General features: G+C 40.5%; 2 protein-coding genes across 2 annotated transcripts; both read right to left on the reverse strand.

Annotated features, from left to right (window-relative positions):
- Positions 1-7,150: 7,150 nt before the first annotated feature.
- Positions 7,151-8,787, reverse strand: hoxb5b (homeobox B5b; the record flags this gene model as incomplete). Its single annotated transcript, XM_079182829.1, is given in 3 exon segments — positions 7,151-7,632; positions 8,069-8,717; positions 8,719-8,787. Coding segments are annotated over 3 exon segments (966 nt in total). The 3' UTR covers positions 7,151-7,384.
- Positions 8,788-9,916: 1,129 nt separating this feature from the next.
- Positions 9,917-11,741, reverse strand: hoxb6b (homeobox B6b; the record flags this gene model as incomplete). Its single annotated transcript, XM_079182083.1, has 3 exons — positions 9,917-10,176; positions 10,274-10,306; positions 11,297-11,741. The coding sequence occupies 3 exons, from the start codon at positions 11,739-11,741 to the stop codon at positions 9,917-9,919; spliced, it is 738 nt and encodes a 245-aa protein (XP_079038209.1).
- Positions 11,742-12,752: the final 1,011 nt, after the last annotated feature.

Raw genomic sequence — 12,752 nt, forward strand, 5'->3', positions numbered from 1 at the left:
CTGATGAAGACCACGAGAAGGGGCTGAAAGCTCTGGGAATTTCCCTTTTTTGTCAAACATCTTTAGGGAAGCTGTTGAATTGTATTGTGTTATAAAGAGAGGTGTTTCTAATATTGTGTCCATCCCAATCACTGCACATCAATATAAGCTGGTGTCCCTTATAAACAACTCAGCTTAGATGTATTGGTAGAAAGAAAGTATTACTTTAGTACAACTCTGACATATTTGTACTTTACTTGAGTATTTTCCTTCTCTGCTACTTTGTACTTCTACTCCATTACAATTCATAAGGAAATATTGTACTTTTTACTCCACTATCTAGTAGTATACAAAGTATTTTAATGGCTAAACATTGAGGAACAACATTAAAATGTGTTTGTTGTCCTGATAAAAACAGAATATAATTCTGTGTAACAGACAGCAGTAGTTATTCTTCTGTATCATTTTGAATTCAGCACTTTTACTTGTTATGGAGTACTTTTAGACTTTTGTATCTGTACTTTTACTGAAGTAAAGGATCTGAATACCTCTTCCACCTCTGCGTGTGTGTGCCATAAATCTCTCTGATAGCCTATAGAGCTATAAAAAGAGCCATAAGAATACATAGAAAATCAGCAATGAGTGCGCTGTCTTAAAAAAGTCTAAATGGTCCTGTGATATACGAGGCAGCCAGCGATGAAGAGGAGGAAGACGACATGATGAGTCTGTGTACAGTATAAATATAAATTCATGTTTGATCCCGTTGGCCTGCAGCAGCTGACAGTTATTATTCAGATGTGACAACAATCCCTGAGCTGCACTTAACGTCCCATCTTCATCACCACGGCAAGCTCCACACTCTTCAGGCTGCCTGTCTGATCTGTGATGGACATGTACCCCCCCCCACCCTCTTTCTCACCCACACACTCATACACACACACCCACCACCTCCACCACCTCCACCACCCATCCATTCAGTCTGCATGCTGACAAACCTCTCTTGTCAATTAGCTGCAGGACCCACGTGTCCACAAGAAGACGATTGATGGCTCTGAATGAATTCAAATACAGTTGTATCAACTTCCCACAGCCAGCTTAAACAATAACGTAAATTAAAACATAAATAGATATTATTAAAATACAGTTCGAAAATACGCTTTTAGTAAAATAAAAGGCAAAGTACCTGTTTTCATCTAATTTCCCCAAGATAATTAAAATAAAATTCTTCTTCTCACATCAGAGAAAATATTCAAACAGGAGCTTTAAATCACCAGATCAGGCCACTGACACTGTACTTTATTTATCATGTATAAGCAATATATAAACACTTAATAAATGCTTTATAACACTCTGTAATGTGTATGGGTTTATTAATGAATTTGTCAACTGCTGTAAGTGAATGCTTGTGCATGAACATATGATTCATCATAATACAGTAAAGCACAGTTAGGATAAGTTATAATTACTGACAAATACTGTCCATTAATAAACACTTAAATCAAGTCATTATCTGTTCGTAACAACATTTTAGTGTGTTATAAACCATTTATTAACCGTTTGTTTACATCTTATAAATGCCTCCAGTAAAGTGTGATGCCTACATGATTATTGCCTCAACACTTAGCAATTATAAGCAGTTCATACACTTTTAATAAATGCTTAATAACACACTGATGTAGTTATCAGCAGCTATAAGTGTTTATTCATGCATTTGTCAACTGCTGTAAGTGTAAGCTGGTGTATATACGTATCATTAATGATAATATAGTAAAGTACAGTTGTAATAAGAAAAGTTTGTCCATTAATAAATACTTAAAACTGTCATTATATATGTTTACGACAACATTATAGTGTGTCATACACCATTTATTAACCATTTTGTTTACAGTTTATAAATACTTAGAGTAGAGTGTGATGCATATGATGATTGCCTCAAAACATGAATTAATTTAGCATTTATAAGCAGTTTATACACATTTAATAAATGGTTTATAACACACTGTAATAGAGTTATCAGCAGCTAGAAGTGTTTAATAATGAATTTGTTAACTGCTGTAAGTGTAAGCTTGTGAATGAATGTATAATTATAGTAAAGCACAGTTGTAATAGGAGAATCTGTGATATATAATAATAATACTGTCCATTAATAAACACTTCTAACCAATTACAATGCATTAAAAAGAGTACTAACTATTTTTTAGCAGCTTATAAATGCTCACAAGTGTGACCCCATGGTGATCAGTCCCCCAAATCAAATGCAGACTTCCCTTCACTTGTTCAACACAGTAACAAACATCTTTAGTGAACTTACTTTTCGCTTTGGGCCTCATCTTCTCATCAGCACTGCGTCCAGTCTGTTGGCAGCCTGTTGGAGTTGTTTGCCGAGGTCCTCCTCACATTTCCCTGCAAACTAAAACTCCTCCTCGAACATACAGGCAGTGAAAAGAAGATAAACGATGTGCCGAACAATGCCCCTCATTGAAGGGCCTGTCTGCAACTTTCACAGATGTCATATTCTCCAGCAATGTGCAGCTAAAAGAGAGAAAAAGGAAAAACACTCAGAACAGTGAGGGCCTGCAGCTCTGTGCGTAAAAACTCCAAGCAGAACTGCTATTACAAAAACAGCATTTTAAAACACATATTACCAGCCCCAGCAAACATCAAACATGTGGCATTATTCGCCATAAAATATACATTTATGGACACACAGAGAGCGATGAGTATTTCTCGTCTTTAAAATGAACGTTGTTCTTCCCTCAAGGTGAAGTGTCATCACCTAAATACTCCCCAAGATGCGAATTTGTGGCTGCTGCGATATTTACACAAATTCGGATCTACAGGGTATATGTAGATGACAGGTGGTCAGCCTCTGCGTGCACGAGGACAGAAGCTGCAGCCTCCTGAAGCTGTGAAGCATCTGATGAATAATGTCCACATATTGAAAACAATGCAGGAATGCAGAGCTTTTACTTTTTAGACGTGATCTTTAAATGATCATTTTTTTTCTAATAACCCCCCTTGTAAAAGATTATAACTTACTATTAACAGCTTTATAAATGGTTAAAAAAACTCATTTAGATCTGTTATAAACATACATAGGAACGTGTTTTGGGTTGCCAGGTTGTGAAAAATACACTTGGCTGGTGTTCATCCCTTGCTGTTTGGTATTAATGCTGTTAAAATGTTGATAATCATTTATAAATGCTGTGAGTTCATTACTCTCTAAGAATCCATCAAAGATGTTGATAAGTTATTAATAAAGGGGTTTAATTAAGCAAGTGTGTAATTATAAAGTGAATAAATCATTAATAAAGGGATTAATTTACCAAATCTGAAGTTGTAACCTTCCAAACCAAAAGTTGTTATTATCGATGGCTTACAATGAATCTATAAAGCATTAGTTAATGATTAATTAACCATTAATAAAGTAATTCATTGAAAGTAGAACTAAAAACACTTGTTACAGAAGTATAGACCTTATATATTTGTTGGTCATAAACCAAGTTTTCCTCAGGCTCACATTAAAGGAAGAAGTACTCTAATCCGTTATTCAAGCAAAAGTACAAATACCACAGTGTAAAAATACTCAATTACAAGTAAAATATTTCCAAATCAAGTTATAGTAATAATACTGCAAGTATCAAAAGTAAAAGTATCAGATTGTTCCGCAGAAAAATGTATGAGTGACATATTAATGTTGTTATTTTAGTGTTGCTCAGGTGTGAAGCCAGTGTAGTCCAGTGGTTCCCAACCTAGGGGGCCGGGCCCCTCAAAAGGGTCACCAGATAAATCAGAGGGGTCATGGGACGATGAAAGAGAAGAAGAAGAAAGTAAGTTCTGACTCAGATTGTCTTTATTTTCTAGTCTTTTCTCTGATCTTTTGCTGTTTTTGTGAAATATTGAATAAGTTGACCTCTTTGGGCCTCAAACGTTTATTTAAATGAAACAATCTGAGAGAAGTTCAGAAGGAAAACGTCTCTGATGGAACCGCTCACGATATATACACTCTCTGTTACTTCTCACAAGCCAAAAAGGTTTAGATCCACTGGTTTCCTCTTTAAACTTTAATGTTTTATAAGCTTTATCCTCTTTCCTGTGTAGAAATATTGATCTGAAAGTAACAGGCTGAATAAAAAGTAGCATAAAAAAATGGAAACACTTAAGTACTACTAGCTCAAAATTGCAGTACAGCAAGTACACTCAGCTGCTTTCCAGAATAATAAAGTGAGGAGAAATTCTTTGTGATCATCAGCCTCAACAACTTGATCGTCCAAAGAGAGTTTCACTGTCAGTTTAAAGTGTCCAGCATTAAAAAGGTTTATTCCTCCCACTCAGCTGAACAAACCTTTAAGAGATAACTAATAAACATGCTCAGAGCGACACTGGTTTCTCTCTGGAAGCTGCACGTGATCACACAGAGCAAGAGGGAAGGAGAGCAAAACCCATCCATCATCAGCCCGGGTCGGTCTGAGGCGCCCTCTGCTGGCAGATCATCTGCACCACACACACACACACACACACACACACACACACACACACACACACACACACACACAGACACACACAAATCCTGCCAGATGTTCAACATCCATGTCACGATAAACTGGCCTCACATAAAAAGAAAGAAGAGGTGATATTTGTTTCATGTTTTCCATCATTGTGATTAAATGAATGCTATGAATGTTAGATTCCACGTGAGAGGTGGTGGATTTAAAACGGTTATTCACATTAAGTCATTTTACCTTCATAATTCTAAAATACACATACATTTTATTCACTTAGTTGTCATTTTAAAGCGGATTTGACGCTTTAGTATTTGCATTAATTGCGTTGAAACTGAATCTGCATCAGGAAACAGAGTTTAAATAGATTTTATGTTAAATGTATAACCAATATGTGGTTAAATTAGTGTGGTGGCTTATTATTTGCTGTAAATCTCGCACTACTTTCTCTGCACACTTTAAAACTACTAAACAAATCGTATTGCAAAAGCAGAGGAGACAAAAAAAAGACAGAAATTGTTAAATGTCAAATTTACGCACCGTGTTTGCAGTGGTTCTTTTCCCACCAAAACTACAGAATGGAGATTTTGAAATATATTTTATTCTTATCTCACGTGCAAAACACTGAGGTGTGTTTTTCTCTCTCTCTCCATCGTGACAGTGCAAAGTCTGGCAGCAGCGCTTCCTCCTCCTGACGCATCTGCGGCTGCAGTCAAATCGTCTCCTGACCCAGCGATGATCCCCTCCGCCATGAATTATGCATGAGATCCGGGTACAGATTACCCCTATCAATATGCAATACTCATTACGCTGGTTAAATTGCCACTTAATAGTTATGAATATGTGGAAAATGTCTGGGACCCATATAGCCCACCACTGGTTTTAACTTTATCTTTTTTTTATTTTTATTTTTTTACCTGAAACGAGTTTGAAAAGATTTGGAAAATGTAGCCTTTAGTTTCCCGGAGATAATATCATTATGTTTGATTAGACAAATACATATAAGGCCACTCGTAGCCCGGAGATTTCTTTATGTTAAATCAGTGGAGGCGGCCGTCCGGTGCAGGCTTGTCCGAGACTTCACCTTTGGCCGCTCGGTGACTTGACAGACCGGGATAAATCACTCCAGGACCTCGCTCAAGTTCGTTGCATGTCAGCTGCATAAAAAGCCTCGAGTTTACTTTTAAAGTCGATGATGAGATGCTTTTTTTTTATTTTAGCAAAACATTTTTGCAAATTAAAGCACTTTGTGTGTTTTTCTTATACGAGGAAGTTGCTGGGCAGAATTAGAGGCCTTTAAATGTATTTTTTTCCCCAAACAGAATAAGTTTGTGGATTCAAATCTTAGCAAAACATTCAAAGTGTGAAGTAAGAGTTTTCTGCGGGTAGAGATGTGGAAGAATATCTGGCTTTTATCTCAAATTGTAGGAGTGTAAACAGAATTTTATAAAAAATTAGAACCACATAAATAAATATAATTTTAAATATAATTCTTGCAGCCACAAGATTCTTTTTAATAGAAACATTTTTTTTCAAGTCTTCCCAGAAGCTTAAACTAACTAAATATAAGTGGACATCACTTCCTTCTCCAGTCCAGCCTTTCCAGTCCCATCCACGCAGTTAAGCCGTCACTTTCATTCAAGGTTGTGAATTATATAGTACATTGTCTACTCCCCAAAACCATAAAACCAACTTTATGGACCTCACGTGACTTTTCTCAGTCTGTAAGTAATATAGGTCTATACAATCTTTGGTAAGGAGGGCTTTTTTTACCAACTTCAGCCTGGCCTATATACCTGTAAGCTAAAGCCACTCTTTCTGGGTTTTTAGGGGGGATTTTATCACCAACACATTTCCCAAATGGCAAACACGAGTCTCGCTGCAGGAGAGTCAGAGGAGGTAAGTTTGAAAAAGTTTTGTTTTTCTCTTGTCACGTTGTCTCTGCTGCAAAGAGACCAAAACAAAAATCTGTGTTGTTCACGTGACACTTTTATAATTGTGAAGTTAATCATTAGTGAGTTTTAATTCTGAAGCAGCTGCTTTAAAAAGAAAGACCTGCCTTTTATCTGTTACTTCTAATTGATAATACAGTCGAGACACGTTCAAAGCGATTGAGAGAAACTTTTTATTTTTTCAAGCGCTATGAGTTCACTTACAAATACAAAAAGCTTATTGGCGAAACAAGCTCACATCACTGCCTAACCACAGAATAACCCTTTGCACTAAAAATTCATCACATTGACAGGTCGAATACATTTGCATTGCTCATAATTATCCTAAACAATAATAATAATAATAATAATAATAATAGTTGCACAAAATATCCTAAAGCTACACATTTGCTTTTGGACTTTATGGATGTGGCCACAAGATAACCATCAAAAATAGCAGTAAAACTTACACTAAAGCGCTTTGAATGGCCCCGGGATACAATCGGTTTACATTCAATGAAGAGCAGCATATGGTTTGGAAACTTGTTTTTTTTTGTTTTTGTTTTTTTAACTGTACAATGAATTTACTCCTGTTAGACCGTCAAATAAGTCACAATAAAGAGCTCAAGTTTAAACACCTTCAAGAGAGGAAGAGAGAGAGAGAGAGTCAGAGAGAGAGAGAGAGAGAGAGGGAGAGAGAGAGAGAGAGCAAAAAGCATGAACAATTAATACCCCCAATAATATTTACATCTTGTTTTCCAAATAAGACATCTAAGCTATCATAGTACAACAACAGGGAACTAAAAATGGTATTTTTAAGACCACAGAATACTTCTTTTTCTATCACAATAGCATGCTGGAAGGTGCTGCGCTTTCAAATAGCTTTACAGTACTCATGGATTCTTTTTTTGATTCTTTTTTTTGTAATTATTATTATTATTTTTACTCTCCCCCCCCCCCAAAAAAAGTTATTCAGTTGTGGAAGGCGCTGCCTCCTGTCACGAGACTCATGCTTTTCAGTTTATTGTCCTTCTTCCACTTCATCCTGCGGTTCTGAAACCAGATTTTGATCTGTCTTTCGGAGAGACACAGGGCGTGGGCTATCTCTATCCTCCGCCGCCTGGTTAGGTACCTATTGAAGTGAAACTCTTTCTCCAGCTCTAGCGTCTGGTACCGGGTGTACGCGGTTCGGGCCCTTTTCCCATCTGGTCCAGTCATATCTACAACATTTTTTTTACAGAAAATCCAGAAATAATTAGCAACTGCACTGAAGAACAACAACAATTACAACAAAAGGAGGTTTGCACTGCTACACTTTTTTAAATGTTTGGCTGCAGCGTGAGGATGCACAGATTTGGGGGGTCACAACACGAGAGGATGCAGGGAGGAAAGCATGCGACACACAACAAACACTCACACGGTTCTTTCTCAGCTCAAGCTCCCGCCGACAAAAAGCAGCCAGCACACATTCAAAAAATCCAAACTCCACGAGCCATCCAGCGGCATGTTAACCCGAACCCACATCTACAAATACTGCCCCCTCTTTTTCCCACCATCCACACCGAGCTGCTCACTCATGCAACACTTTGACAGATTTATGACACACCGTCCAGCGTGACATCCGTCCAAACTAAATATTATTAGGTGTGAATATACCATGGTTTATGTGCAGTTTCCGCATCCAGGGGAATATTTGTGGCGACTGGCAATCATTTGATGTGGGAGTGGAGGAGGTGGCGTTGGGATCCTGGTGGTGCTGCTGCTGCTGCTGCTGCTGCTGCTGCGCCCGGGGTGCCGAGCTGGAGCCGCCGCTGCCGTGTGCGCCCTCCTCGGTCTCGGAGGCGACGGTGGCGTCCTCTATCTCCGTGAAATGCGCGCTGTTGCCGCCGCTGCTGTTGTTGTTGTTTTTGTTGAGATTGTTGCCGCTTGAGGTCGAGCTCCGGTCAGAGGGAGGAGAGGGGCTTTTTAGTTCCAGCGGCTCGTGGCTGGCCGTGGCGCACGACTGCGGCACCGGATCTGGAGACGCGAGCGAGCAGTTGGGTGTCTGTCTGTACCGGGCGTCCGGCGCGAATCCCCGGGCATCCTCTCTCACGGCCCCGAAGTGGCCGCCGTTGTTGGCGCGGTTCACGGTTAGGTCCATGCCATTGTAGTTGTAGCCGAAAGACCCGGAGTGCATGGTGCCAGGGTCTCTGAAGGAGCCGCTCACAGCGCCGTTAGTCCCATAATTTAGTAACTGATAGTCGGAGCCATTTGGATAGCGCCCTGAGAACGAGTTTACAAAGTAAGAGCTCATTTGCTTGGATTTTTAAAGCCTCGATTTGTAGATCTTTGTCGCTATAATCCTGTGTGCTTGCACGATTTATGGACGCAATCATGAATTATAAGCAATGAAGCCCCTACTGTACTTTGCCAGGTATGCGGCCAAATATGGGAGAGCGTTCGGGAATCACGTGCCTTTGTTGACCAGTCGTAAATCCTCACTGATGACTTCAAGAGGTAATTCATGCTCCATGGTTACAAATGATGACGAAATAATGGTCGTTAGGCTCCAGTCAATGGTGCCTCCCCGCTGCGCCCCCGAGAGCCCGCGTGGGCAGAGAGCGCCATCTTCTGGACAGAGGTGGTAGCGCTCTGCCGGGGACGCGCTGTCAGGCCCCCCCGAAGCCATCCATCATTTTATGTAACTGCGCTGATAATACAGGCCACAAAAGGCTCAGGTAACACATAACAGAGACGTATCAGCCGCGCTGTTGGCAGCTTAACGCGTGGAGTGTCAAACTGGAAATTATTTTAATCGTTACGCTGAGTTTTATGTGAATGTTTAAGCTTATTTTATAGGTTTATTGTTGCTTCAGAAGCAGTTCAGTAGCTTATAATAATAATAATAATAATACTTATAATAATAATAAGCATCTTTTTTTTCCTCGAGCACAAATGACGCCACAAGATCTTCCAATATACATCAAAAAGCCTTTATTTCTATGTACAATTTCCTAAACAAAATATTGCACACAATATCCAGATGTGCATTGAACACGAGGTGAACGACAATAAATAACATGTAACATTGCTTGTCTGTACAGATGTGAGTGTCGATGGCACAGCTGTAAAAACAACGAGCCTAAGACTATTATAGAACAACTAACACCACGAGATGTACAGGGAGAGGACAACATAATCACAAAGTAAAACTCAGTAGGCCTATACGATAATGAGGTAACGACATTGTCAAAAAAAACAACTAAACACTGAAAATTATTTACATTTTGGCGGATTTTGCATAGTCCCCTAAATAAAGACACGAGCACAAAGACAAACAAGAGGAGGACCTGATTTTAACCTAATGCAGACATTATCACCGTGCAGATACTGAAATAAAGTCTATCACTCTACACGTCTCTAACATGGGATTTGCAGCACTTTATCTACAAAGAAATAATACATCATTTTTATTCTGGGAGTGTGCACACGAGCACACACACATGCCTTTCCTTCAGTGTCCTTTTAGCTCTTTTTCTCCGCCTGTTCCTCCTCCTCCTCCGGTGTCTTTGAGGGATTGAGGAGCTTGTTCTCCTTTTTCCACTTCATCCTGCGGTTCTGGAACCAGATCTTGATCTGTCTCTCCGTGAGACACAGGGCGTGCGAGATCTCTATCCGGCGCCTCCTGGTCAGGTAGCGGTTGAAGTGGAACTCCTTCTCCAGCTCCAGGGTCTGGTAGCGGGTGTAGGTCTGTCGGCCCCTGCGGCCACTGTTACCAAATGGACCTGGAAACAAGACAAATTAAAATAAATTAAATTCATTAATTAATAATTAAATGTTTTGTCTTGAGTGAATGTCGAAAGTGTAGGAGGAAAAATCTACCTGAGAGTGCACTCGAAATCTGTAGTGGTGTGTCTGAAAGAATACAATAAAGTGGGGATTCAGATGTTTGGTGTATTTCAACTCCAAATCACATCTTAAAACATTCAAATATAATAGTTCAATGTGTATAAAGTAGTAGATTATGATATAGTAATTAACTGTACTTTATTGTATGAATTTTTCTTAGATGTTCTCCTATAATATTCCTGTAACAGCTTATTTCTAGGTACGCAAATGGCACTCAATATCAATATTCGTTTAAAAATATATATATATATTCTAAAATATTCCAATATTTTCATATAATATATCTTTATTATGCACATGACACACCTTACACTGAGTTTATATTGACTTTTACATGTATTTTATTATAAAAAAATCTCCTAAATTATGTCATTAATATAGGATGTATGTGTACGCGTGGTGCGTAAAAGTGCCCTCATGGTGCGTTTCCTCTCTTATGACAGCAGTATATTGTTCTATAACATTACAGTAAGGATGTACAGTCAGAGTCCCACTGCACAGTAATGAACAAAGCTCACGTGAAGTCTTGTTTCTTGAGATTTACTCTCATTTTATGAAATGGATGTGTTTCTGCGATATTCAGTGTCCCTCTAAAACTGATAAAAAGGACCATTCCGAAGATGCCATTTGATATTAAGAGCTTTAAGTTGGAGCTCGGGTTAGTGTAGGCCAAGTCTCATGTGTGCGTGCGTGCGCCTGTGTGCGCGTGCGGTGTATGTATGTGGTGATGATGATGTCGCAGCCAAAGCCCCGAAGGCGCACGAAGATTCGTGCGCAATCACAATAATCTCAAACTTTCGCGTTAATTATTCGAATGTTTCGGTCTCTAACCGTTAAGATGATTCGATGTTAAGTGTGTGCGTGTCGCACTCTCTCTGTAGCTGACAGGCAACTCCGCCGCGCGGCTCAGGATCCCTCACTTCATCACGCGGACATGATCTCTTTTACCTCCAGGCAGCGTGACAACACAACAGAGTGAAAACGTTTGTTACTCACCGGCGGAGCAGGCGTTCATCCGCTGCATCCACGGGTAGATGAGAGTGGAGGACTTGTCGTCAATGCTGCTGCCCATGCTGACAGGCTGCTCCGGGCACTCCGATTTGCGCGGCTCCTGGGTGACGAACAGCGGCTGGTCGTCGCGGCTCGAGAAGGCGCACGAGCCCTCCACGTCCTTGTAGAAAGTCCCGACCGGGTTGTAGTCGCAGGGCGCTCCGCCGCCGGCCCTCCCGTAGATGGCTGCGGCCGCCGCGCTCGTCTGCTGGTAGTAGGACGCCGGGTAAACCTTGTCCTGCATGTTGGCCGCTCCATATGTGGCCGCGTTGGAGTAGTGTCTTAACGGATCGGTGTATCCCGAGGAATATAACGGTATCTGACCCAGGAGAGAGTCCTGTCCTCCCGGTAGAGACACGGGAAAAGTTGAGTTTACAAAATAGGAACTCATTGGGTGGACAACGGGGTGTATATACTCCGGAGGAATATGATTTGTTGTCTTTTATAGTCCAAGTGGTTTTGCCATTACTTTATCCGAGATTTGGTTTTTGCTGAAAGGGGGGGTTGCGAGGTGCCACTGAACACAGAGGGGAAGTGTACCATCTGATCAACCTCTGGCCAATCACCGCCGTCTGTGCTTGCACTATTGCACCCATGGGGGGCTCTTGTTGCGCGCGGGGGTCCCCGGTGAATCGAAATGAAGCGCTCGAGCCTGTCGGTCTTTACGCACGCTCACGCGGTTGCGCGCGCACACACACACGCACACAGAGGCGCTGCGACTAGCAGGAATACAAATCCACTAAAAACAAACAACAACAACAACATGCTACATACAGAGCAACTGTTTGCGTCATAACTTTTCGTTTTATGCAAATATGGTCCAATAAAGCAGACGGACTTCTCCCCTCCGTCATAAACAGGCACGCGTGCACAATCCCCCCCTCCCTCCCTCTCTCTCTTTCACGCGCGCACACACAATGCAAAAAGAAAAAAAACATTGCAATGAAATGCCAAACACTTTGCGCATTATTTCCATTTACGCACAAATTACTGGCTCCCTCTCTCTCCTCCTCTTCCTCCAACCTTCACTTCCATTCTGTTAAATAATGTAATAAACACATTATTAAAACATTGTATTCTCAACGCAGCTGCCAGAAACCATAATAATGAGTATCAATTCATCCAAATCGAATCTCAATAATACTCTTTGAAAAGGTTCAACGCCAACTGTGACTGAGATCTACGAAGACGTGCAGAGGGCACGAGGGAGGACACGCGCCTCCACACAGATCATCACCTTCATCATCGTCCTCATCTTCACCTATCATGATCAAGTGCACACTAGTTCCTCATTTAAAAACAAAAACAAAACTTTGTGAGTATATAAATGTTTGAAATAAATCTGGATTCAGTCACTTATCAATAACTGCATTTAGAAATACTGAAGTACCAATTCACGTTA

The sequence above is a fragment of the Pholis gunnellus genome (assembly GCF_910591455.1).
Source record: "Pholis gunnellus genome assembly, chromosome: 21".
Classification (NCBI taxonomy): Eukaryota; Metazoa; Chordata; class Actinopteri; order Perciformes; family Pholidae; genus Pholis; species Pholis gunnellus.